Here is a 27257-nt window from a genome sequence, read left to right on the forward strand (position 1 = left end):
TTAAAATTTTGATCTAGTTAAATCAGTGTAGCCACCTGGGTGAACCTTCTGGTCCCAGTTTACTTATCTAGTTATGTGATTTTTTTATGTGATATATATGGCACCCTTCCTAAGAAAGGCTCAGGGCAGCTTCCATAAGACAGCAATACAACTTACAATATAAGCATAGCTTATATTGATTTAGTGTTTCAGGGAGATTTCCATAAAAATAAAGACGAGTTAAACACTCAGGCCTTTGTGCCTTTGAGATCCTATCCTAAACTGGTAGGTAAAACTTACCTATGTTTGATGCACTATGAGGCTTTCTTGATACTGTAAGAATATCCACAACAGGCACTGCACCTCGGTGCTCTGCTCCTATAAAGAGGGGAGGTGTGTAGCAGGGCACTGAGGCGCCTGCTACCTATGGAGCAGCAAGTAAGGAGTCCAGCTGCAGGTTGCCAGGGCAGCCTGTAGAAGTCAGCTGACAGGAAGGGGCAGAGCCTGACCCCTATATAATTCGCAGGCTAAGGCCAGGCAGGTGGTTCTCTGCCAGCAGCCCTAGAGGAAGGAGCTCTTCCAGACTGAACAAAGAGGAGAGGCTAGACTGCAGGTATAGCTTTGAGACCGGAGGAAGGATAGAGCACCCTGGATGCAGCGGGACTAAAGTTATAGCCAAGCAGCTCGAATTTATGTTGTAGCCAAGAGGCTTGAGTTTCTGTTTACTGTTTACCACCGGTAGTTTGGGTAAGGCTATTAGGGGTTGGAGGAGGCCTCATAGGGGCTCCGCAGTAGTGTGGGGACCCTGGTGCCAGAGAGGGCGCAGTATTTGGGGGGTGCACTGACCTCAGCCCTGAGAAGGGGAGCAGAGAATTGGAGGCCAGGTAAGGCTGAGGCTGCCTGAGCCCTGCAGGAGGTTCAAGACCCCGAGGAGGTGACTTGGGGCCAGGCATGGCTACAGCCACCTGAGCCCCAAGGCTGTGGAAGCCCCAGAGCAAAGGGGCAATGGGAGGCTCTAGAGCAAAGGCAGAGGAAAGCCAGAGCACTAGTGGGGCACATGGTTGTGAGACAACAAGCCAGAGCGCTGGTGGGGCGCATGGTTGCGAGACAGACCAAATAATGTCTGGCACATCAGTGAGGCTTGGGGCATGGTACAGGGGTGGCTGGAGCTACGCCTTGCCCATAAGGCCGGGGTGCACGGAAACCCCATTGTAAGAACAAGACGAGTGCCAGCAGGAGAAAACCGTGTCCAAGAGGACGAAAGGCAGCCTCCCTTTAATATTTAAGATCAAGACGTGGCAGGTGAGATTGAGGGTGCTTGAAGTAAACTTGGCACGGTAGGGGGCACTAGGGGAGATCACAGCTGCTCCTAGGACCCCGCTCCATGACATACCTAATTAACAACAGCAACAGCACAGTTTTCTCAGTTTTTCAGCTTCCTTTTTTAAATGTTAAGTTCTTACTTGTTTCTTTATTACATTCATTATTGGTCCTGTTATGGTAACTAAAGCTGCAAAGCAATAGCCATTAGACCCATCTGTTTTCACACATTTACATCTTCCTGAAATGTATACATTTTGTGCCGGTCTCCTTTCTTGCTTTTATGTAAAATTCCTATGGCCATTTTGGGTATTCAGAGAATAGAAAAAAAGCCTTTTACTGTTGTCCAAACATAATTATTTTTTCCACTACATTTGGATGAATAGTCTGAAACTTTGCAGGGGCATAGTCCTCACTGAGGACTGGAGAATTTGCTTAGTCTGAATGAAGGTATTAACGATAAAAATGTGTTAACAATTGCCAGACTGTTTTGAGGAGTGAGTCCTATTCTGCCCTCCCCTAACATTTTAGCAGAACCTACCTATTGTACATCTGCCCTAGGCTCACAATGCTATACATATTTCTCATCCAGTCTGAAAAAGGTTCTGGCCAAGTACAGGGACTGCTGCTTTTAGATGGCTGCTAAGAACATGTGGAATAGAGAAATGGTAATGGACTCAATGAAGCACACAGATCATCAAGGGCATGAAAACACTGCTGAACCCATGCTTTTTAGGTCCCTCTGAATATTATGTCATATGTTGCAATCTTTTCAATTTCAAAGCTTTTGTTTAAAAAACATAAAAATACTCTGCTGTAATTATAAAGCCATTGCAAATCAAAGCTAGTGTACCACTGCCCTGAAGCAAACTCTTTTGCAGAAAATTATCCACAACCAGAAAATTGCCTTGATTTTGCTTTTATTGAAGTGCCTGGGAATACTGTCGTGACATCAACAGAAGTAACAGCAGCAGCAGTGAGCTTCACACCCCTACCCTCTTCCATCCTTGGGGTCTGAACAACCCTAATGGGAACCCTGAAATTGGGCTACTTTGGGCCAACAATTCCTTTACCAGTCTCAAAAATGTCATATCAAGCTTGCAAATAAATGAAAGCTAAGGTAAATGGTTTAAATTCTAAAAATAAATAAATAAAGACAGTGGTTTTGTTAGACAAATAAACATTTTCCTGAAGTGTTTGCAGTCAGAGCTGGTGAGAAAACAAAAATTGTATTTCATGAAAATGAAAGAGAAAAAAAGACAAAGAAAAGAAAGGTGTGTGCTTGGGGAACAGGGGTAGGGGAGAGACTGAGAGACAGACCCATTACAGAATAGCCAACAAACTGGTGGTAGGTCACTCATCTGAAGTGAGGGAGACCTAGATTGAAATCCCTGTTCCAGACTCCTTAACTACCAGGCTACAAGGCCAGTCTCTCTTTCCTTTCTTCTGTTGCATAGCATTTACTTTATGCTAATGAATATTTGATTTGTTATACAAATCTAGAGGCAGAATCAACAGAAGTGGTCAAACATTCACTTGACATTTGGAGGATGCTTTCATTTAAGTTGCTCCTCCAAACCAGGAAAAGCAGGAACATGAACCTGTGCGTCCAAGAGCCCCCAAAGATACCCTGACCACCAGGCTATCGGGAATCCTGAATGGTGTTCTCACTCTTGTTTACTAGAAATTCTTGAACCAAAGAGAGTTGCACCAAAAATTGATGTGCTTCCAGGAAAAAAAAGTTTGGTAAATCAGCATTTCCCAACCAACAACAACAACAAAAAAAGCGTTGAAAAATTCCTGATCAACTCTATTTGCAACCCAAACACTGCAGAACTGAGAAAATAGATGGAAACTAAACATGAGAAAAAGTGAAAGTGACTCAATGATTTTCATTGTTCAAACCAAAGGAAACGAAACAAGTGAAACAGTCTAAGTAGTTAAAAGCAAAACTGGACTTAAAAATTACTACCTTTTACTTATAACAACACATGCGATAGATTTGGATTGATGCTGTCCCTTTTTAGTATAATTTCTTTCTTTTTAAAATAATGACGAGAAATTAAACACAAAACTCCCTAAATATAAGGGAGATAAAAGATTGCCTAATCAGGCAATATACAAGCAACCTGATTTTAATTGTGTAACTTTCAAATTGCAGTAGTGTTGTTTCATGCACGTACTCCTCTACTTGATGTTCAGCTTCTCAATTTCAGTGCTTGACTATACTGAGGTCTGCAGCAGGGACCTCTTTCTGCTGTCTTAAATGATCATTTATTTTAAAACATCCCCAAGGATTCCAGTATGGGTTTTTTTGGTCCACACTTACAGAAATCATTAATTCTGGAAGTTTTGGTGCTCTTTAGAGTGGTTTCTGAAGATGTTTCATTGTATTCAGGTTATGCTTTTAAATTGTATTGCTCATTTTTAATTACATGTTAATTTCTGAAAAAAGTTAAATGGAAAAGAGAAGTTGGTAAAGACCACACAAAACTACAGAGCTGTTCTGTATGGCGACTCTAAGCTTGTGTGTGCATATACATATATATGATGTGTACATACTCTTATGCACAAATACAGGTATAAAGAGGTATCTACAACCAAAGGTCTGGACCTACAATGTGCTGAATCTTCTCTTTTTCTGTGAGGTCGGGATGCTGAAAACCTTCAGGGTGAATTTGGCAAACTCAGCCTCTTGTGACAGAGGACACAGAATCAGGCCATATGAAATTGTAAATCCCCTGGAATTAGAATGACGAAAAGAGGAAAAAAATAAAAACAAACCAGCAGCAGAGATGAAGACATCAGAAACTAAACACACTCCTGCCCAGAAATGACTGAAAATAAAGATCAAACGTCTTCACACTCAACCAGTCTCTCAAGGTTTTTTTTTTAAGGTACCTCCCCTCCAGATTTGAGTCCTAGTTTCCTTGTTCTTTTTTTATTTGTTCTGGTTCTTCTACTAGACTAAGTCGCACATTAAGTTTGACTAATGAAAATCCATCTGTACAAAGTTTGCAAACTCTCCATTCTGACATTTCTTCCTTTCTCTCTCTCTCGATCATACTTTCAGAGAGAGTGGGGGTGTGCGTGTGCGTGTTTTGGGTTTTTTGTTTTTGTTTTTTTTAAGTTTTGCCTTAGTTTATCATCCTGGCTCACAAAACAGTGACATTCCAGGAAGCTGGTATTTTTAAATTCCTTGAGCTGTAACAAGGCAGAACATTCTGTTTCAAAAGGTGACCAAGAGTTGGAGTGTTTTTGGAGGATCACAAGATAATTTCAATGTTAAAATTTTCATGAACCCACCGGTCTAGAATTAACGTAAATTTTTGATTTACATCCAGTTCTCACTATAAATATTTTTAGATTGTTTTGTTACATATTTGTACATAGCTTAGCACAAAGGGTCCGTGACCTCTGCAGTACAGTTGCAATACAAATAATAATGGTAGATTAATTAAGTTTCCAGTTCTTCATATGTCCAGGGGAAACAGTAGAACACTATACAATGGGATTTATCCCAAGTGACTGCAATCCCAGGAACAAGCAAGAAATGGCTCCCTATTAAAAAGGTTTTTAACTAAAGCTTAAACTAAACCAAACTGGAAACTTTGAGACACATTAGAAAGGTCAATTTAAGGTAGAAAAATTTAATTGATTCTATATAAATGATAGCTGAATTAAAGACTCCTCTGGTTAGATAATCTGCTGTTTTAAATGACTACAGTATAAATAACAGAAAATATAAGTGCATCCACTTAACACAAACACTTACATATGTGATATGTATGAATGTATTTGCTCTCTCCATTTTTCACTGAGCTATTATTACATGATCTGGCAGTGTTGCATATAATTTTAGTTTGTTCTTATTTAGCAAATGTCGGCAATCTATGAGGAAGATATGGAATGATTAAAGAAAGATCCAATCCAAATACAAAAAGTATAAAAGCTTTCAGTTTTGCAACATATACTATATAACATCTGAAGACTGTGGTAGGCTTTATATTAAAATTCTGAATTCTGGTTCTTAAGGATCTCACAATGGCTTTCAGAAGCATAACACAAAACTATTTTCCTAACAACAGGTTATACACTTTATCTGTTATTTATACTTTATCTTTTATCTTTATGCATGTAAACCTAATTCCACGCATGGATTTGAGGGAGCACACACCCGTGTTTATAAGCAAGCTAATGACTGGAATGGGAAATGGTACAACTCATCTTCTTTTATCAACTTTAAAATGCATTTTTTTTCTGTCTCAGAATGCTAAACTTGTATCCTGTCAATTTGATCAGAACCATTCGGACATACATGGTCACATTCTAATCTTAGTTACACTGGACTCTACTAACACGAGTCACTGCAGATATACTGATGCAAGTGAAATAAAAATCTAACCAATAAAACGGACCAGCTGCTGAAAGAAAACTTTCTGATCACAATTAGCAAAAAAAGACATTAATTTTATGTGAGAGAACAATAAATATCTTGTTTCAAAATAACATTTTTCCTGGCTTGATTTCTTACGCTCAAACATATACATTTTTCTAAATATTTTCCAAAACTAAAATGTGAATCCATTTTCTCTCATGGGTAATTTAAATGCCAAACAAGCTGTTCTCATAAACTGGAATGCCGATCAGATCATTTGAAACTCTAATTCAACTCCTGTCTACTAAAACTTTCTTATTTCTTTTAACTAATAGGAACTACACAGAAGGAGTCAATAAACATAAAGTCATCCATAGTGTTATCCATTATCAGAAAGTTATAAATGACATCAGAAAACTATAGTCCACCAGTCTAGCATTAAAAGGATGCAACACAGATATTTTTGAAGACATGCATACATGTCTTTTATGTGACTATTCTGGGAAGAGTAGTCAAAATACTATCTAAACTGAGTAAGAAACTTATGAAAAGTTAAAACTCCTTTATTTTAACTGTCTAGCAGCTGTTTTAATAATTTCAAGTATTTCTAAAATAGTTCTCGTAAATGGATTTTAACTTGAAAATACACACATTAAATTTAATTATGGAGTCTGTTCTTGTAACTTAAAACATCACCAAAATCCATTTAATAAAATGAAATCTGTAGTTTAAAGTAGCAAACCAGTATCCATTATTTCACAAGTGGCTCTCCAAGGGGAAACATATATTATATGTTCACATGGCCTTTTTATTTCCACAGATAAGCAGAAGGTTGAGAAGAATAAAAATGTAGCCAAAAGTTGTTACTCTGCACTCACCAAAAGACTACTGCACGCACAAGTTAATAAAGAGATTTCGAAAGTAATTTAATAAGCACTCCCAAGGAGTTCCAAATATGCCACACTAACAAACTTTTAGAGGAAAAAATGCTATTTGTTCCTTCTAGTTTATCCCATTAGCTCTGCTGCAGTTACAATGGGCCAGTCTCAGGCTTCCCATTAAAAGGACCCTATTTTGACTTGGCAGACAAAACTTAATCCGGTAGCAAATTTATTACAATTCAGAAAAAAAAAGTTTATGTCCATTTTTAAGTTACAGCATGAAAGCACAGAAAAAAAAACAGGAGTTTACATGTCTGAGCTGCCGTATCTGGTCTTGAATAACTTTTGATTTAAAAATAAAACTTGGCAGACAATAAGCCCATAATGTGGACCAAATGCATTTGGTATGTTGAAAAATAATGCTAAATGAGCAAAAGACTTAATTTTGAAATGTATTCACTCTGCATTCTTTATTCCCACTCTACAGACATTTCATTTTACCACATAACCTAAATCCTGGGCTCAGTCAAACCCTAAGAAGTGGATATATAAGGTGCCTGCTTCCTCCACAGCCCTGCATTTTGTCCCTTAGATCAGTGGAGGACCCTCCACAAGGACAGAGATCCTGGGAAATGGGCCAGGGATGAGGTATAGAAGGTTGCAGACAAGGTCAAGAGCAGTGTGCACCATTACTTCCCAAGCAACTCAGCCAAGAAACTGCAGGGAAGTGAACACTATCTAGAGCCCCGCCATACTATAGTAAAATAGTCACTGCTAAAAGCTGCTCAAGAGTCTCTGGTAGAGCCACTCCAGCAAAGGAATCCCAGAACTAGTGCGGAGGCCTAGGCTGATGCTGTGCTAGCCTCTAACATTCTTAAGGAGACTCACAGGGCCCAGGTTCAAAGACTGTTTTCTAGCAATGGAAGGAGAACACTGGACCTTACCCCAAAGAGTTTGGAGTGAGCTCTGCAAAAAGGACCTTGCAGGGTGTTTCCCCTTCTGGCCTGTGAGAAGCCACTCTCTCCAGCAGCACCCCCTTGAGTCCTTTACTTGCTCTGACTGACACTTGTCCAAGCAGTGCAAGTCAGGCAGGGTTTTGTCCATGATGCCTTTTTCTGACAGAACTTGATGAGTGATATCAATCATACTTTCTTTTGCTTTTTATTGCTAAGATTAAAATAAACAAATAAAGAAAAACCTAACCATTAAATCAAGATGTTTAAAAGCTAGGGCTAGGATTTCATCCGCTCCCGCAGGGCTCTTTGCCTATAGAGTACAACAAATCTGGGCCCGGCCACGCATGGATTTACACAGCAGTAAGAGGTGCATAAGCTCCAACACATCATGTTGTGCAAGCTGCAAATGGTTACATACTGGGCATGTCTACACGTGCACTTACACCATCTTAAATTTACTTCAATAAGCTACTGTACAGTAAGCAGGAATAGGCTGGGGTCTACACATGCAGATGACCTGGGACTAAATTTAGTCCCAGGTCAAAGCAGCCTGCCATGTGCCCCTGTGGCCACCGCAGGGAGCTCCAGCCTCCAGCCACATAGCTGCCAGCACTTGGGACTAACTTCAGTCCCAAGTCGAAGCTAAGAGAAGTGGCCAGCCAGGAGCTCTGGGACTGGGCTCAGGCTGGCCCACTAGTGGCTGGGCAGACCCAGCAGGCAGGCCCCCTGGGTTACTGTGCAGTAACCCAACTACACACGTTACTGCACGGTAACTAATCAGGCATAAATTTGATACTTGCATAATTCAGGTATCAAATTTATGCTCAAGTCAGTGTAAGTCACTATATTTACTGTGCAGTACAGGTGTGCAAGGGTAGACGTGTATCCATACTGCATGGTAATTTTGGTTACTGAGTAGTAAATGTGCACATGTAGATGCTCCCACTGAAGCTGATTTATCTTGAATACTGAATCCCCTGCATCAGACAGAAGGCAAAGTAGAGGCAAACCTTACAGACTAACTGAATCAAAGATGAATAAGTTTTTGTGAGCCATAGCTCACTTCATCAGGTGTGAACTAAGACTCACGAAAGCTTATGTATTTTTTATTCAGTTAAACTAGAAGGTGAAACTTTACCTTGCCTTCCAACTGGCTTCAGACAACATGGCTAACTACCCCTCTACTGTGTGGCCTTGTTACACACATTAATTTTATGCAGCTCCTGGAGCTCTTAATTCCTGGATTGTCCACACATGAACACCTGAAACTAGTTTTAAGCACACTTTAAGCGGCTTAAATTTAAGCCACTCCAGGACAGGTTTTTGTTGATCCATGTTACTCAGCTCATGTTCCGTTAGTGTGTGGCCCCTCCCTACACATAAGTGATCCAAGTTACAGTTCTCCAGCATCCTACAATGCAGTGTCGCATCCCCCACTCTCTTGTTTTATGTAGACAAACTTTCTACCACCTGAAATCTACTGCCCAGGGCTTATGATTCTAACACCAAGCCAACTCCCCCTCCCACCTCTGAGGAGTGCAACCCTGTTCAAACAGCCTGCAGAGTGCAAGCCACCTAGTCAAGTTGCAGGACACAGTCAGGTCCAGGAATGGGGTCCATGAGGGGGAAAACAAGGCAGGGGGCTGGACTGGGTCCCCATGGAGGTGGGATTTTCTTCCTTCCTGGTGCAGTAGCTCCCCCGGAAGCACTTTCCCCTCACTGCTCCTATCTCCCAGTCACCCACTCCCCATGAAGCATAACTAGCACCCCCTACTCCAATCCCAATTTATTAAACAAGAAACCTTTAAATTATTTCCTTTCTTTTTAAATTGTTTATTTTTTTACTTATTTTTCCTTCAGTGATTGACTTCATTTCACCACCCTTCCCCCATCCCCATTTCCTTTCCACTTCCCAATTCATTGCCCACACCCATCCCATTACTCTGCTTCCCAGCTTCATGTCCCTTTCCCCCCCTGCAACCCACCTCTCATCCCCTCCCCCACAGACAGAACAGGTATAGAAGCCTATCTTGACTCACAAGCTCCATGGTCACAACCCACAGCTGTAGCTCCTAGTCAGGCCCCTGTTGGCTCGCCCTGTAGTGGCAAATCACAGCTGTGCAGATGGGGGTCAGAAAAGGTTTTTAGCTTTAAGGTCTGACTGCTCCAACCTCAAGCTAGCACTATCACTGATCAACATTTGAGCAGCTCGAAGGGCAACATGTAACAAGGCCCTATAGGAGGTAAGGAAGTGAGGTAAAGGAACCATATGGACTGGTTGGGGAATATGTAACACGCTAAGAACTCCAGGTGTTTTTCTATTGCCATTCTAGAGCCATGGGAGGTACTTTCACCACTGGTTACATGACTCCAGCTGGAGACAGAGAAAGGCTCTTGAACACTGTATGTTTTTCATACTACATAATTACTGAATTGGGCACCCATTACAAAAATCCTGGCTTCATACATGCCTTTTTGTGTCTTAGGTATATTGCAAGAGTTCTCTCTGAGGTTGAGATGCAATAGTTCCCACTCTCAGCTCTCTACAATAGCCTCTGATCCCACTATCCATTCGGCATACATTATTTCCAGCAGGAACGCTTAATTTAGTGGACTACTATAATAGCTTGTAACTATGCTATTGCAAATGTAACACTAATGGGAGTTATCCAGTCTCATTAAAGTCAGAATGGAGCGCATTGCTTACTTTCAGGAGACAGTAAGCTTTTATAAACAACCATGTTTTAAAATGTTACATGAAGAATTCCCTTACCTGTCCGGTAGACAAAATTGCCTTCAGTTTCTGATGATGATGGGGACACCAATTCCTCTTCAAATTCATTGGAACTAAATGAACCAGAATGATTCCTTTGCCTTGTTTTTTCCATCATAGCTGCATTAGTGGCCATGACGTGCCTCAATGAGTCATTTAGGTAACGATTCAATAAGCTGCTTTTGTATTTGGGGGGTGACACATAATCCTCACTGGCACTTGTCTCTGGTCTCACTCCTGTTTTTATTACAGAACTCTCAGTTTTAATCACAGTGTGATGAACTGGTTTGTTATATCCCCCTTCATTCATATGGTTTCTTGGAGGATTTTCTCCATCTGAAGAAGAAATGTATAATTATTATAAAGTATCTTTAGAGCATCTGAAACTATGTACTTTAAATATACATAATCATGACAGAAAGTGAACAAATAATTTACAATTTTTACCCAAACGTTTTTTGCTATTCTAAACCATTTGCTAGCTAAATTTCAGAAAATAATTGTCAGTCTGTAATTTTAACACGAGCACTACAGTGTGTATGTTCAATATTCAAAAGCTGATCTGCATGAATAGCCACAAAAATCACGTGTTCCTTTTAAATAGCCTCATGGGATCAACTTTATTTATTCTTTGCACCCTGCTTCCAAGACAAATACATGAAATGAGTCTGAAACAGCATTCTTATGAATACCCTAAAATATCTGCTCTTTTAACTTCCCTGTAACCAACATGTTATGGGAAGTAACACAAAAGAAACATGAGCACACCTGAAACAAATTAATTAAAAATGTAAACAAATATATTCAACAATATTTTGTAGCATTTAGTCATTCCAAATATGACTAAAAGAGATAAACCTGTGCACACATTATTGAAAAACTAATGAAGATGTTTCTGTGTTTGATCAATATAATCTCTCAGAAAACAAAAGCAGTGTGCTATTTACAATTTTTCTGAGACTTTAATTTTGCAAGAAAGGGACATATCATGTATCAAGAACATTTTCAAGGAATGTCTTTCCTGGTTCCAATATGCAAGAACACTACAAGCCAAATCCTTCTTATATTACAACATGAAGAGTTTCACTCACGTTAAACAGATCAGTCTTGCTCACAAAAGCTTATGCATCTCTGATTCAGTTAGTCTACAAGGTTAGTTCTGCCTTCTTTGTTAATAAAGTGACAGCCATTTGGCCTTATCAGAATTTAATATCACATGAGTCTAGGAATTTTAAGGCCCTTTGACATCAGTAAGATTCCTTATGTTTTTGAAGTTATGAGCATTTTTTAGCATTTTGTTGTATTTCAACTTAAATGATTAGGCCTGAAGTACCTGAAACATTAAAGCTTTTGTTATCTAATAACAGTATTGCACAGCAAAGACAAATATACCTCACATACAGCTAGATTCTCCCTTAGATTAAAGATGTATAACTCCTTTAACTATTTGTGGGATTACATGGTTATAGCTGGAAGCAGACACTTACAATGCATTCATGACAAAATAAAATCTGTGACTTATGCAGGATTTATGAAAAATCATCAGATATTTTGAACAGTCTAATTGTTTTTAGTTTCATTTGGAAATGTGGAACAAAACTAATATAAAAACATAAACCAACCTTCAGAACATGAATCATCACTGCTGACACTAAGTCTTTCAGCATTTCCTTGAACATATTTGTTGTACAATTTTATTCGTAAAGCCCAGCTGAGATCTGGCTGCCGGACAGTATTCTTAAGGCGACGTCTTGCATTAGCAAACCAGTTTGATACCTATATAAAAACAAATGCATTGATTTTATGGACAAAAAAAGCAAGTAAACAAAAACAACAACAACAACTACAGGTTGAGTAACAAAAATACTGTACACAAATTTCACGTAACTCTGATTGAAAGACATTCATATAAACCAGGGCTCAATCCTGCCCTGGTAAAACTCATTATTCAGTGTGGAGATTTTTCTGAGACAGGATGGCAGAATCAGGCCCTCCATCCTTAAGGGTTATCAAGAACTTGCCTTATTAACAATAGTCATATTAATTCATAATGATTCTCCATAATACTAATTTATATTCACATCTCTATTAAAAGATAGTATCCTAAAATTTTATTCAGAATTTTAAAGGATTTTATCAGCTCTTCAGTTAAAGTTAATGGGTACTGTTAGATCTATCAGCTGACAATGTGAGATCTACATAAGCATAAATACAAACCCCTTTTGAATGTTGTAATATTAAGATACAAATCCTGCTCTGTGCCACGTTGGTAAATTACAGCTAGGGACTACAGGGAGTATCATGTACAGAACATACGCCTGCTGTGATCCACTGCAGAAATCTACACGTGGCTCTAGACAGTTTTACCTCAAACATTATTTTCCAAGGACAAGGGCATGTAAATACTCCTGTGCTGTGCCTTCTGATGCACACTTTCACCAAAACTAGGTTCTGCGACAGAAATGTGGTGTACCAATATTTCATAGTACTTCATACTTTTACTGTTAAAGTATGTCACACATGCTGTAGGCTCTGACATTATGACACGGACGTTATGCAAACATTCCAAGCATGACCCCAGGGGCTTGCACCAACTTTGAACGGTAGCATTTGCAGTCCTTAAGCAAATCCTGGCTGGATTCCACTTATGCTCAAGTTGGGATAAAACTAGAAAAACTCTAGTGACATCAGTGGAACAAGGCAAAAGAGAACAAGCTACCCATACTGAGAGAGATGTACATTTTTAGAGAGCAAAAACATCAGAAAGGACTTTTAAGTGCTCCTTCCAGAGTAAACTGTATTTTGATGTGATCTCCCCAAAAAGGATAAAGCATAGCACTATGTGAAAACAAAAATGTGGAGCATCTCTGAATTCTTCACATGAAGCCCCCATTTTTGTGCTGTGACACAGCCGACATACAGAGCTACAGATAAGCCATTTGCACTGATTCCAGCAAGACAGTGTATCTTAATTGATATTATCTTACAAAGCCAGCTAACCCATGTTTTACCATCAGATATCACCCTACTACCACAAAGTCAAAAAACAGATCTCAGTCTACATTTGGCTCTGCTGCTTAATCCAATTATTGTGGAAAAGTGTGTAAACAACTCAGAAGAAGTTAGCTAATTACTTTGGATAGATTATCTCTTTAAGTATGATTAAAAAGAAAATAAACACTACCTGCTTAATGACAAGTAAAATTCCAATTCAGGTCTTTACCTCAAACTTCATAGAGAATCCTTAAGCTTGTCACTTTTATTTTACTTAAAACTTGTTTTACATAAAACAGAGCTCTACAGCTAGGCAAGTGAGCTCTGGATCAGCACTCTAATGCCAAACACATTACTTTATAAACCCTCTAGTTTACTGTGACAGGTTAGGAGACCAAATCTGCAGCTGGCAGAGAAGACCAAGTAATTTTCATTCTACTCCAGGGCTGCTTGTTTACATTCATCATATTGACACAGCAATCATTATAGTAAACCAGAAGGGCTGCATTGGAATCCATCCACTTTTTAATGCAGTTAACAAACTCATTCCAGACTGTTCAGCTAAAATATTGGTCATCTGACTTCTACATGATTCAGAATAAGTTTGAAGCCCTACGTGCAGTAATAGAGACTGTTCAATTTGGGGTTCAGCTGAATATTTTAACAGCTTTCCAAGCACCTCATGAGAAACATTCTGCTCTCCTGCTATCAGAATGCCATGTACAGAGACAGAAGGCAGGGGAGCAGAAAAGCAGTTAGACTTAAGTACTTAGAGTGGTTTATGAGTATACTATCAGTTAATTGTGGATTCAGCTTTTCCATGCCAACTTCAAATGTTTTTCACATCAATAAAAATGAACAATTCATAATTTCAGCCTCCTGGCTGGAGAGGATGAATATTAATATTCAATCACTAAGAAATAATCTTAACTCAGCACACAAGCGTCTTTTTTCCAAGTGAATGATAATGCAGGCCCTCTTCAGAAATAGACTCCAGCAACTGACTCCTCCTTAGATAACTTCATACACAGATTCTGAAGGTCTACTGCTGAGTGGAGGTCAGGGTTATCTGCCAAAGAGCTCCTAAGATACTATGGGTTAAATCCACATCCTACAGAAGTCAGTGGGGTTTTGTCATTATTTTAAGCTAGTCAAGCTTTCATTAAAAATATGCATGTCTGCAAGTATGCCTTTTCTCTTACCACTGTTACTTAGGATTTACTATAAACAAAAGCACCCTATGCAAAAGTCCATTAAGATGCACAGGAACTGTATTACCATGCTACACTGGGAAATCACAGAAAATATAAAACCAATGAGACGCATACAAGCTGCTGCGAGAAAATTCTAGTCTTGCAAACCCACCAGTGTTTAAGTGTCTTATGAAAACTACAAGATTAAAATTGTTGCAACCATGTCTCTGTTCATGCAAAATAAGAAAAGCATCAACAAGATGTTTCTCTTGTTTCTAGAATGGTCTTTGTTTAACATGGGGTAAGTTACCACAAGTATGCTTCTTGGTGTTGAGACTTTACAGCAACTTCAGTCATCTGCCCAAAACAGAAAGAACATATTTATTTGGGCATCAGGAAATATTGACCTTTTGGCTTTGATTCTGAAAAGATTCTTTTAATTTGTTATGTTTGACTACTTAAGAAGAGCCAAGGATTTGGAAGAGGGATAATAGCCAAATGATCCTCTTCCCCAGTAAACTGTTAAGAGATACTCCTGTGCAAACGTGAATATTACGAAATCCCCAGCAGCACACAACCAGTATATTAATCATGCTATGGCAAATAACTTCTTATTCAACAATAAAACCATTCATATTTCCTTTTGGAAAGAATATATGGCCATTTTTCTTTTTTTATTTCACAAGAATGTCTAAACCAAAATTTAAAATAAAATACATCGAAAGTTGTGGTAATAATGCAAAATCAAAAAACATATTCATGGCAAATTAGTAGGACAAATTGCTGGATTATGAACTGGAATTTAACTGATGACCTAAAATGTAGGAAGCCTTTTAGAAGTGCTTTCTGGTCTTCACCTTTTGCGACTGGGAGCATAATGTTTTGACCTGTCAGACATATTGCTACAGTAACATGCATTGCACGCACACTTCTAGAGTCCCACTCCAATACTCAGCCCAGAATTTGGCCCAAATTATGCTACCAGTTACTATGATTTCAGGTAAACCCTCTAAAAATCTGCCTTTTCTCCTAGGTTTCTAAGGATCAGGAGATAAAACAACTTCCTATCACTTTCAAAGCACCAAGAGATAGATCATTACATAAAGATTTATTAAAATGGTATAGTTAAACAACCTGAGACAGAGGAAGAAACGAAAGCGGGAGGAAATACTCTAACATGACCCCAAAACTGGTCAGAGTGAGATAGTGGCCTCAAAAACATTTTCCTCTGCTTCAGCTGATCCTGGAAAAGTCCTCATAAGCCCCTCTCAGTGCTGTACATTTGACGAAAATGGACGAGATGGAGAAGAGGCACAATCTGGGGCCACAGCCAACTTCTGAGGAAATACATACTGGACTGCATACTGATCCCCGGAAAGTTTACCAGTAAATTCTTGCCTGTTCCTCCTCCAGGCTGTTCAATTCCCTGTACTAGAAGTGGGCAGGCAAAGGAGGAAAGCACCAGCCACACAATTCCAGTGACAGCAATGTTTTTTGGAACCCAGGACATTGCATGGAGCAGCTAGACTTCAATGCTAATGCTCTTACATACATGGGAGTTACCTGTCATTCATAGACAATCTACAAAGTTAGTGCAAGTTCACCATTTCAATCAACATAACCAGTTACCCAAGCAGATGGTTCTCTAGAAACACAAGTTTCCAAAATAGCTTGGTATTCCATGGGAGTTTCAGTGGAAAGGTCTAATCAGACCCTGTAAGCAAGTGTAGGTGCAATATTTTCAGTAGACTCAAAGTTTAAAGAACTAGTGAAAACATGATGAGAGCTATGGAAACATGTTGCTACTCTGAGAATGAAGGAGGCTGGAAAGCACTGGCAAGCCAAATTGCATCCGGAGCTGGGAGAACGTCTGTTCACCAGAGCACCTCAAGAATAAGGAAAAACTTCTTAACTGTCCGAGTCCCCAGGGCCTGGAGTAGTGTGCAAGCACCTACTCTGGATACTTTCAAGACACACTTGGATGCCTATCTTGCTGGGATCATTTGACCCCATGTGACTTCCTGCCTCTTGGGCAGGGGCCTGGACCCAATGATCTTGCAAGGTTCCTTTCAGCCCTAATTGTCTATGAAATCTGTGATGAAGTGGGGAAAAAAAAGCTAAGATCAAGAATTGAAAGACTAGTTAGAAAATGTGGTGTGCAATCAGAAGGAAACATTATATCCCAGTTCTCCAACAATGCATTGTAGCACTTAGTATAACTAGATTAGAAGCCCAATCATGCAACACCCTGCCTGACACTTCTGGAATGTGCAACCCCTACATAAAAAAATAACATTTTTAAACAGATACAAAAATATGGCCCAGAAGCTGCTCCTTTTTACCAGCTGCAGTTCAAAGTAACACCACAGATTTTAGTAAAGTTATTTTAGATTTACCTAGCATAACTAAGATCATAAAAATTCTTTAACCTTGAGAATTAAACATAATACTGGTTTATCTGGATAATGTCTTGTTCTTCCTCCGCATTTGAAAACTGCATTTGGGGTATGTGTTGTTTTATTCTTCCAGGCTCAGGAATTACTACTGATGCCAAACATATCTATTTATCTGTCTTACAGATGCTACAATGTTTCTGGAGTAAAAGAATGGTGCACCCAAATGGTATCTGTACATTGAGATAGATCTACTTGCTCACACAATTCTTCAATGTTATTTTTCACCTGAAGGGCAACATTCGTCACTAGGGTTAACATCAGCAGAGTCAATGGCGTCAAATCAGGGATTCATTTAGCCCTATATTTTTTTTCGTGTGCACCTTTCTTAGATCATAAATTCTGTGGAGCAGGGGCCATGTCTAGCTCTATGTTTGCACAGCAATTAGCACAAGGCAGACCCTGATTGGGGCCTGAGTGCTACCATCATGTAAATGTTATAGAATAACAATCACGCTGTTTCCTTTACATATTTATTCTGTGGCACGTCTAAAGAATAAAGGAAAAATTCCCTAATATATCAGCTATGTGAAATTATATTTTCTCCACACATGTACTCTGAAAATACTTTAAAGTCGCATGTAAAAAAAACCCAACAAAACAGAAATCTTCTAAAAAAAGGTGTAGACCAACAATAACAGTCATATTAAACTGCTGTAAATTATGGATAGTGCTATGTAATCGTGTTGAAAAACTCTGAGTGATCCTTTCATGTCTATTTTTAAAAACTGAGACAAGTTATTTTAACTATATCTTCCAGTTATAACTGGCATTTTCTGAGACATTAATATTATTTTTGTCAAACCTCTGCATTTTTTGCTAGTGCCGGAGCTTCATGTTCTAATGTTCCAAAGTGTAAAAGTTCCACATTTTGCCAGCCCTGTAAGAATCAAAGTTTGTAGGATAATATTTTAAGGGCATCCACAAAGTAATAAGGCTGGATTCCCATTTCTTTCCTATTTCTCTAATACTCAGTGTTATTTTGCTGCACAGACATCATCTGCTAAGTGACATACAATGTATCCGACAGTCCTGAGGCCCCAATCCTGCAAGGGCTCACGTGCTTCACTTAATGTGCCGTGAGGCGTCCCAGAGAAGTCAATACGACTATTCACAGTGCATAAATCTTAACGGGATCCAGGCCTGACACAGCACCACCCAGCAGCTGAAACCGTGCAACCACATCATCTATCAGACAGTGTCAGGTGGAAAAGCAAGCAAAGATTCACAAACCCATGGGGTCCCATCTTATGCTACTTACCCCTAACACAAAACTTCCACTAACAAGAGAGACAGTTTTGTCGGCAGAAGCAAAGCAGGTGAAGGTAGGTCTCTGATTACAGAGATCCTTTGTGTGTGGATTTGCAAGAACTGGAAATACAGACCCCCTACATACAGACCCCGTTTGCATGTTACGGGTGCAACAGCCATGTTATGGGAAAGCTGCTTCTATCCCTCCTGCTTTTAGATGGAAAATCATCAGTTCCTCCTAACTTCTGGAAATCCCACTTGGTGCTAAAATTTCTGGTGCTTAGTTACGGCCCCCAGATTTTACTTTGAGGACAGAAATAAAAAAGAAGCTATTTTAGAGAATGAGAAGAGACAACGGCCCTTGTTCTTCTCACCCTGGTAGACACAAGATCTTCTGGTGAATTGTCCTAACACTTCTACAGCCACCGTGGGTGGAATAAGGACGCTGCGGGTGACAGAGGAGCCGTCCTGTGGCGGCAGGCCCTCAGGATCTGGGTTGGGAGCCTGAGCAGCTGCTGTACTTGTGCTCCCAGCTCGGAGGGTGAGCAGGGCCCTGATCCATTGCTGCTGGCCTGGGCTGCCTGGCTAGCCCGCGGGATCCCCCAGCCCAGAAGCCAGAGGCCGAGGGGAGGCGCGGGGGCTGTGGCATGGCAGCGGGGACGGTGCCTGTGTGCGGGGCCTCACCTGCACCAGGGTCATCTGGGAGCCGAGCGCCAGCAGGATCTTCTCGGTCTTGGTGGGGTAGGGATTGTCGCGGTGCTTGTAGAGCCACTGCTTGAGCGGCCGCGCCATGTCCTGCAGCGCCTGCCGCTTGTGCCGCACCTTGCCGCCGCTCTGCCGGGTCCTGCGCGGGGGAGAGGCCCGGCCGAGCCGGCCCGTTAGTGCGCGCCCGCCGCCGGCTCCGCGCTGCCGCCCGCCCCCGCCCGGGGCCGAGGGGGACGGGGACGGGGACGGCGCCGGGCTGCGCGTGTCCCAGCGGCACCGGGCGGGGACGCAAGGTGCCCGCCGAGGGTGCGGGCGCGCACGGGAACACGCGTGTGCGCACGTGTGGAGCCCGCCAGCGCCGGCTCAGGGCGCGCGGGACGCGGCTCCGCGCCGGGCGCCGCCGGGCAGCACAGTGCAGCCCGCGGCCGCGGCGCCAGGTGTCGCTGTGGGGCCGCTGAGGCGCAAGGCTCGGCTCCCGGCGCAGCCCGGCCAGCGCTGCCGCCCGCGCAGGGGAGCGAGGGGCCCCGGGTTCGCGCCCCGCTCCCTGCCGGCGCGAAGCGGCTCCCGGTCACCGCCACCCGGCCCCGCGGAGCAGGTGGGCGCGGCGCAGCAGGGGCCGCTCCCACCCGCGGTGCCCGCCGCGCGCCCTACCCCGTGCGCCGGTTCCGCAGGCTGAGGCTGTCCTTGACGGCCGGGCTGTCGGGCAGCAGCACCTCGGCGTGGCGCGGGCTGTCCAGGGCGGCCGCGTAGGGCCGGCTGCCGCGCTCCCGTTCCCGCTCGCGGGCGCCGCCGTCGAAGAGCACGGGGCCGCCCAGCTTGTTGAAGACGATGGCGTTCATGGCGGGGGGCGGCGGCTCGGCGCGGGCTGCGGGGAAGCGGCGGCGGTGACTGGGGCGCGCGGGCTGCCCCGCGGGGAGGACCGAGCGAGCCCCGCGGCGAAGCGGGCGGCGCCGTGTGTCTGCGCGTCCCTGCGGCTCCGCGCTGCGCCGGGCAGAGCCTGCCCGTGTGTCCGCGGGGTGCGGGCCGCGTCTGCCCCTCCCCGCGCCCCCCCGCCGCCCCCGCCCGTGTCGTAAGAGCGGCGGCTCCGGCCGCGCTTCTTCCCCTGGAGGAGCCGCCCCCTCCCGCCCCCACCCCCACCCCCGCTCCGGGCCGCCGGGCCGGGCTCGCACTTCAAAACGTGCGGGAGCCGGCGGGGAGCGACCTCCCGGGCAGGGCCGGGCCGCCCCGGGGCTCAGGTGGCGGCAGTCCCGTCGCGGGGAAGGGGCGACCTTTCCCGTCCGTCCCTTCCCGGGGCCCACGCGGCCGCTGTCAGTATTTGCGCGGGGACCGCCCGGCCCCGCGGGTGCCTCCAGCGCGGGCTACACGCCCCGGCGCCCCCGCAGGGGGGTTCCCCGCGCACCCCCGAAGCGGGGCTCGGCCCAAGCCGCCCTCCCGCTGCCCCGCGCAGCCACGAGCCCGCCCCCGCCGGGATCCGCAGGGCAGGTACCTGTGGCTGCGGCGCGCGGCGGGTCGCTCCCCACGCCCATGCCTGCCGCCGCCGCCCCGCTTTATGGCCCGCGCGGGCCCGGCCCGGCCCCGGAACGAGGATGCCGGAGCGGGTCGTGTCTCGCCGCGGCGCGGCGCAGCCCGCGACCCCCCCTCCGCGCTACCCACCTCCCGGGCGGCCCCGCGCCTCGACCCCTCCTGCCGGGGCTCGCTGCCCGGGCGCCGCCCCCGGGGCTGCGGGGAGCCGGGGCTGGGCAGGGGCAGGGCCTGAGCGGGAGGCTCCCTCCGCCGGTGGAAGCGGGCCCCGGGCCGCGGGGGGCGCCCACGGGCGCCGGGCGATGCTGCCGCAGCCTCCGCACTTCGGGGGACACGCGCTGCTCTCGGGAAAGAACGCGGCGAGTGTCCCGGCTCCCATTGGACGCCCGCCTGGTGACATCACACTGGGCTCCTGTGATGTCACAAGCAGCGTGCGCGGCCGGAGGCAGCCCTGGCCCCGAGGGCTGCGACCTCCCGCCGCGGGGGTGCCGCAGGGCAGCGCGGGCGCGGGCGGGCCGGCGGAGACCCGGGGGCGGCCTGAGGACACCGCCGGTCCGGAACCCGCTCTGCTCCTTCCCTCCGCGCGGGCCCGGCCCCGGGAGCCGGCTGCGGTTGGGAGGTGAAGCCCAGCGCGGGCCGGGAGATGAAGCGGGCGGCGGGCGCCCGGCCTGGGGACACCGCTGCGCCGGGGGCGAGGGCGGAGCGGGGAGAAGCCCCCGCCCGGGCTCAGGCGCGGGGCCCGAGTGCGGCTCCGGGCGCCCCAGGTGCGCGCTGCCCGCTCCTCCCTCCGGGCCCCCGAGGCAGCCGCGGGCCGAGGAGAAGGCGCTGTGCTCGGGGTGGACTCACCCGGCTACACTTCATAAGGTGAATGAGAGGATGCTCTGGGACAGCTCATGGATGGGGTTTGAGGTGACCTGAGAGTCCAAGCCACAGACCCTCACTCAAAAAGCTGCAGGGGAGAGTAGTCTACTGGCCTACCCCGGGGCTCCTCTCCTTTCCCTTCCTCCCTTCTCTCCTCTGCTTCCGGCGAGGTGCTTGGCCTCCCAGCCACCTGCCTCTGTGTTGAGGTCATGGCACCATTGGAGCCAGCAGGCAGCCAGCACCTCCCAGCTCATGGCACGGGCATCTTGGAAGTCCACCTTCGCTGACGGCCTGTGCAATTTAAGATAGACTGTATATTCATTTCCATTCGACTGCAGAGGTCTGCACAGGTGACAGACAGGTTTAAGATCCAAGGTTTTCACTGTCTTTTCCCTACATGCACGCTGTGTCCCACAGGGCTCATGGGGCTGGAAACAGACCGTTGATTTATCACAGGATAGGAACTTTTATCCTGGGATCCTGGAGCAGTACAACCTTACCATCCCACCCTGTGTCCCGGCACAGTACCTGAATTAACATTTTGTCCCAGGATAATGGAGACTAATTCAAGTTAGTTGCTATTCAAGCCCCATGTCTGCTGGTGTGAATGACAACTCAGGACAATCAGCCCCTTAGTACACTAGTCTGCTGTCTTTAGCCTGGGTAGTTAATAACTATCTACACATATTTAAAGGAACTACAGTATCCAGGTAGGTGGGGGAATGTTTAGATTTATGCAAAACAAAGCCATATCTACACTGCAAGACAGAATGATGTTTGACAACTGTTGTTATCAATAGGGTATTTTGGTAGTAACTTTTCCTGGACTGATTGAATTGTTGGGAGAGATGCTAGCCAAGCTTTCTAGCATAAAGTTAAATTTAAAGTTAAATTTTCTGCCAACACCAGGCAGGACCAGATAATATTAGTCAAATGCAGGGACAAGAAATGTTGAGATCAGAGAAACAAAAAAGATAAAAAGATTGTCAGAGATGTGGCATTGTGAAGGCTGGTGGAATTAAATGTAAAACACAATCCTGCCCTCTGTTCAGTTCCAGTGAGACTCAGTTCACAGAGAAAGAAAAATTATGCACTTCAGCCAGTCCCAGAGGAGCCTAACTCTCAGAATAACTCACATGTTTCCTGTTATTTGCTACCAGGAAAGACAAAAGGACCAAAGAAGATGGCCAAAAGTCTGAAAACAACTGAACATAGGATACTTTAAACTGAAATGTGGAAGAAATAGACCATGTCAGAAAACAAAGCTGAAAGCCAGAGCTGTACCAGGTTTCTTTCTTTTTTTTTAAAGTTTTTAATTGCAGGAGAACACTTTTTGTTGAAGGATTATAAACTGGAAACATTGTGTGAGTGGTTTCAGATGCTACATTTGAAGGAAAAGAAACCTGGAAGACCCTACTTCCTTGTGATTTAGCTATAGCTGTCAACCTAAGAAAAGACGTGTAAACTCTATGGAATACTTTAAAAACAATAATCTAAGATGGTTAACTTGGAATGTTGTCATCTCAGCAGTATGATGCCCCAAAGAATAGTCCTTTCTGTCACTCATAGCATTGGCTTCCAAAACGTTCAAGTATTGGCTTTCCCCTTGATTTATTCAGTCTTGTATTCCCTGGTCGCCATCACTTCGTCAGACAGAATAATGAACAGGAAACAAAGATTACAGTTGCCACATACATAGTTGTTATTGTCCACACATCTCAGAAGTTAGTAGGCATTATTTCCCCTGAGAGATGAGCAGACTAAGGCAAAAAGGAGGACTAGATCCAAAGTGCAGATTACATTTATTTATCACTCCTCTCTGCAATTTATCACCCCAATATTTCTCTCTCACACCCTCTTTTGTGTGTATCAGAAGTTTGAACAAAAGCCCTTCAGAATTTGAAGCAAACTGTTAAATTTATGATTGTTCAAAATGCTGAATTGGCATCTGTATTTATAATATTGATGAAGTAATGTCATTGAAACTGGTTACCCTTAAAAGGATCTGACTTTATGCCTTTCAGTAATGCTCAACTGAAAACCAGCACAAATATTAGTGAACTTAATAAAATGATGTGTGATGTTTATTTTTGTGCAGATGGCTGAAATGAAGCAAATGGGTTTCTATTATTACAAACTATTAATCGTTCACCCTTAAGTTTTCAAAGTAGGTAATTTTAGTGTTGTGACTCCTAGCCATTAAAATTTAACCCCAGTAAATCTTCATTCACTTTGCAAATTTATGGCAGAACCCCATTCACCAGTTGAGAGACTGAATTAGATAAAACTGAATTAGTCTGTAACACTAAAATGAGTAAATAATTGTATGATGGATTCCAGTATAAGAATATTAAATGGATAGTTCAGGTAAAATAAACTTTCTTGTGAGAACAATCAAAATTGTATCATGACATTACAAAAGTTCTGCGTGCTAACTCCATAAAAGGTTGTATAAAAATAAAGGCTTCAGATGTTTTACACAGGAATTTGGGTCACGACTGTAGCTATGTGATGAGAAAAGGACTACTGCAAGCACTTGCAGTCAGATTCTCAGGGTCCGCTGCAGTGCCTTTATAGGTCTTAGGGGATATAGGTATGGACAGGTAGGGGCTGAAAGGCATGAGGTGAAACAAGACGCAATTTAGGCTCCCAGTTGGGCAGAGAACTGGGAAAGTGAAACAGTTTTCTGCCTTTAGCTCACTCATACTATGTCTAGCATGAGGAGCTGGGCACAGCTCCTAATTGAGTCCTCATAGTATAAAATGGAGAATAGCATCCATTTCATTAAGGCATAATAAATACCTGGTAACTGAGGGCCCAGACATTGACTATTGAAGTCAGTGGGATTTTTGCCCAAGTCCTGACTGCATGGAATCATTTGACAGTGATATTTTTTCCATGATTAGACATTTATTATAGCACTGCCACTGTCTGATATTATTTCAAGCAAAAATACTAGCAAACATCCAATAAATGTCTGGATTCCATTTGCCTGTATGGCTGTCCTGAGAACAAAATACATCACAGCACAATGTGTGCACATTAACAAAGGACTGAACAGATGTTGGTTGAGAGTGGATCCTGTGACCAATGTGTCCTGAGTCCACTGTCCTGCTGCCAGTGACCACCACTGCCAATGGAGTAGGATCAAGTCCACAGAGGATTTGCTTTAGTTTAACAATTGGGAAATCTGAGGAATGCAAAGAAAGAAAGGAAGAAAGGAAGGAGGGTGGAAAGGGGAGCGAGAGATGTGACCCAGTATGTATTGTAAATTAATACAATTTAGTAATCCCCGCTCCAAGGATTGTTTATGCATTTTTCATGAACTGGACATTCGATACAACAGATAAACAAGACTTGGAACCCAGGGGGCTGCCCTGGCCTCGTGGTTTGAGACTCATGCTCCCTCTTAGGGCCTTGTTACATGTTGCACTTTCAGCTGCTCAAATGTTGATCAGTGTTAACGTTGCTCAAATTTGGAGCAGTCGCACCTCATGGCTTAAATCTTCCTCTGATAGCCCCCCATCTGAACAGCTGTGACTTGCCACTAGACTAGAGGCTAGGTAAGCAGGGACCTAACTAGGAGCTACAGCTCGGAGTTGCTACTGTAGGGCTGGTGAGCCAGGACAGGCTTCTATGCCTGCTCTAGGTGGGGGTGAGAGATGGGTTGGGAGGGGGTTGAAAACATGATGCTGGGAGGTGGAGAGTTAATGGGATGGGGGTGGGTAATGAAATGGGAGGTGGAAAGGAAATGGTGAAGGAAGGGTGATGAAATGAACCAGCCACTGAAGGATAAAATAAAAAGAAAGTAAGAAAAAACAGAGATAAAGAAGGTCTCATGTTTTAATAAATTGAGATTTGGGATTGGAGTGTGGTGGGGTGCTGGTTGTTGCTTCCCAGGGTGGCTCAGAGATGGGAGAGGTGAGGAAAAGTGCTTTTGAGGAAGCTACTGCCCCTGCCCTGGGAAGGAAGCCCTAGATCATGGGGAACTGATTTAGCCCCCTACCTTGTTCCCTGCCCCACCCCTCTCAGACCCTGCTCCTGGACCTGTCTGTGCCCTGTGACTTAGCTAGGTGGCATGTGCTCTGCAGGCTGCTTGCACAGGTTTGTACAGGAAAGTCACATCCCCAGGGGTGGGAGAGGGAGTTGGCTTGGTGCCAGAACTGCACCCTGGACAGCAGAGTTCAGGGGGTGGAAAGTTTGTCCACATTGAACAAGAGGGTGGGGGAGAGGACACCGCATCCTGGGATGCTGGAGGATTGCAGTTTGGGTGGCTCATCTGTGGGAAGTGGCCACACAATAATGGAACATGAGTTGGGTAATAATAGATCAAGAAAAACCACTTAAAGACTTTGTTACACGTTAATTTTACTCCTTTTCTCTTTTCCCAGGAATTTTCAACAGTAAGGGTAGAGAGCACCCGGATCTCAGGAGAGCTCATAGCTGTTGGAAAAAGAAAGCAAACATCACTTGCTGCTGTGTTGTAAAAGAGAAGAGTGACCTCTGCTTCATTTTTGATAAAGAGTGTGGACATATCTACCTTAAAATGAGGGTTTCAGGCTGTGGATCCTGAGTGGATGGAGGCACAGCCTTTTCCTCAGCATTTCCTTATTGGCTCACTCTGGGCAGCTCCTCAGCACAATAGTTTTTGCAGAGCTCTCTAGTCTCTTCTCTGTGGGGAGTCCTGGTTCCTCATGCATGGGTCTAGATTTCTCTCTGGGGCCAAGTTCTTAAAAGTTAGGTGACACACCTGCTCCTTTGCCTCTCCCCAGTAACCCATCTCCTTGGGGCTTGGCCTGCCATTCCACACTCTTGAGCATCTTCACATACTTGCCAGACTTAGGACAAACATAGAATCATAGAAGTCGGGTCCGAAGGGACCTTGTAGATCTTCAAGCCCGACCCCCCGCCTGGGCGGGAGAAAAAGACTAGACTCAAATGAGTCCAGCCAGGTAGTCATCAAGCCTCTTCTTAAAGATCCCCAGAGTAGGAACCAGCACCACTTCCCTAGGAAGTTGGTTCCAGCTCCTAGCCGCCCTAACAGAAGCTAGTCTGATGGTTTCAGAGGGGACTAACAGACTCATGGCTAAGGTGCTAGTGGGGAATCCTGGAGATTCTGGTTAAATTCCCTCCTCTACCACAGTGCTTTGTGTAACCTCAAGTAAATCACAAATCCCTGTTCCTCCCTCCTTTTTCAGCTTCTTACTTCACATCTGACAATGTCTGACACAACCAGGCCTGATTTTAACTGGAACATTCAGGGGCTGCTGTAATGTTAGTAATACTTAACACAAAAATGTTTCCTCCTCCTTTGTACTGATAATAGCCTGCTCCTGAAATCTGTCCACAATATCTCTGATGTATGCACTACTCAGCCAAGACTTTGGGCTCTTATTGGGATACAAAATAAACCAAAACAAGGGCTAGATCCAATAAAAGATGTAGGCCTCTACACTTTAGATACTGCAATGACTATCTTTTAGGTGCCTAAAGCTAAGAATAGAATTCAAAACTCAGGGTGTCATATTTACTGGATAGTTCACTTTATCAGGCAGCGAGAGTGAAGTGGACACAAATCCTAATATGTAGTAAATTGTTCAAATTCAGGGTGAAGTTGCCCCTTGAAAAATGTAACTTTACCAAATGGGAAAGTTACTATATAGACTATGTATATGTCCCCTACTCAATTTAATTCCTTGCTTAAAGCCAGGTAGAGTGGCTTAGTGCTTAAATAGCAGCTACTATGGGCAGCTGGCTTGTAGCTGCTCCATACTGTGGAAAAAAATTATGCAGATTAAAATCTGGTAAAATTACTCCATAGTAATCATGTCATGTGCCAGCATTCTTAAGGCCAGGTTCTAGTTCACCTATTAGGCACATCAGTGGATGCAGGTATCTAAGTGTCGTTCTATCCACCCTGCCTGAGTCTCTGAAAAACTGTTAATACAAATGGCTGGTGGATTCTCTTTCTCCTCACTGTTTTTGGTGACTC

The 27257-nt window shown here is 44.1% G+C and overlaps 1 protein-coding gene and 1 long non-coding RNA gene across 8 annotated transcripts in view; one reads left to right on the forward strand and one right to left on the reverse strand.

The window, feature by feature from the left end:
* The window catches only part of MKX (mohawk homeobox), a 72136-nt gene extending 51395 nt beyond the window's left edge, over positions 1–20741 (reverse strand). Inside the window, exons 1-6 of one of the 7 annotated variants that reach the window (XM_090047418.1) lie at positions 20537–20740; positions 19535–19748; positions 18863–19022; positions 11910–12063; positions 10288–10623; positions 3278–4040 (exon numbers count right to left, since the gene is read on the reverse strand). In XM_090047418.1, the coding sequence (XP_089903544.1) occupies positions 4015–4040; positions 10288–10623; positions 11910–12063; positions 18863–19022; positions 19535–19722 (864 nt within the window). In that variant the 5' untranslated portion in view covers positions 19723–19748; positions 20537–20740 and the 3' untranslated portion in view covers positions 3278–4014. The other 6 variants (XR_016442339.1, XM_090047414.1, XM_090047419.1 and 3 more) reach the window with 6 other exon arrangements.
* Positions 20742–21130: 389 nt separating this feature from the next.
* LOC149865019 (uncharacterized) lies at positions 21131–26831 on the forward strand. The gene is made up of 3 exons (XR_016442340.1): positions 21131–21268; positions 22426–22552; positions 25657–26831. It is a non-coding gene; the product is annotated as an uncharacterized LOC149865019 (long non-coding RNA).
* Positions 26832–27257: the final 426 nt, after the last annotated feature.

This window comes from Crocodylus siamensis, chromosome 5 (assembly GCF_052110815.1).
Source record: "Crocodylus siamensis isolate JL-2025a chromosome 5, ASM5211081v1, whole genome shotgun sequence".
Classification (NCBI taxonomy): domain Eukaryota; kingdom Metazoa; phylum Chordata; order Crocodylia; family Crocodylidae; genus Crocodylus; species Crocodylus siamensis.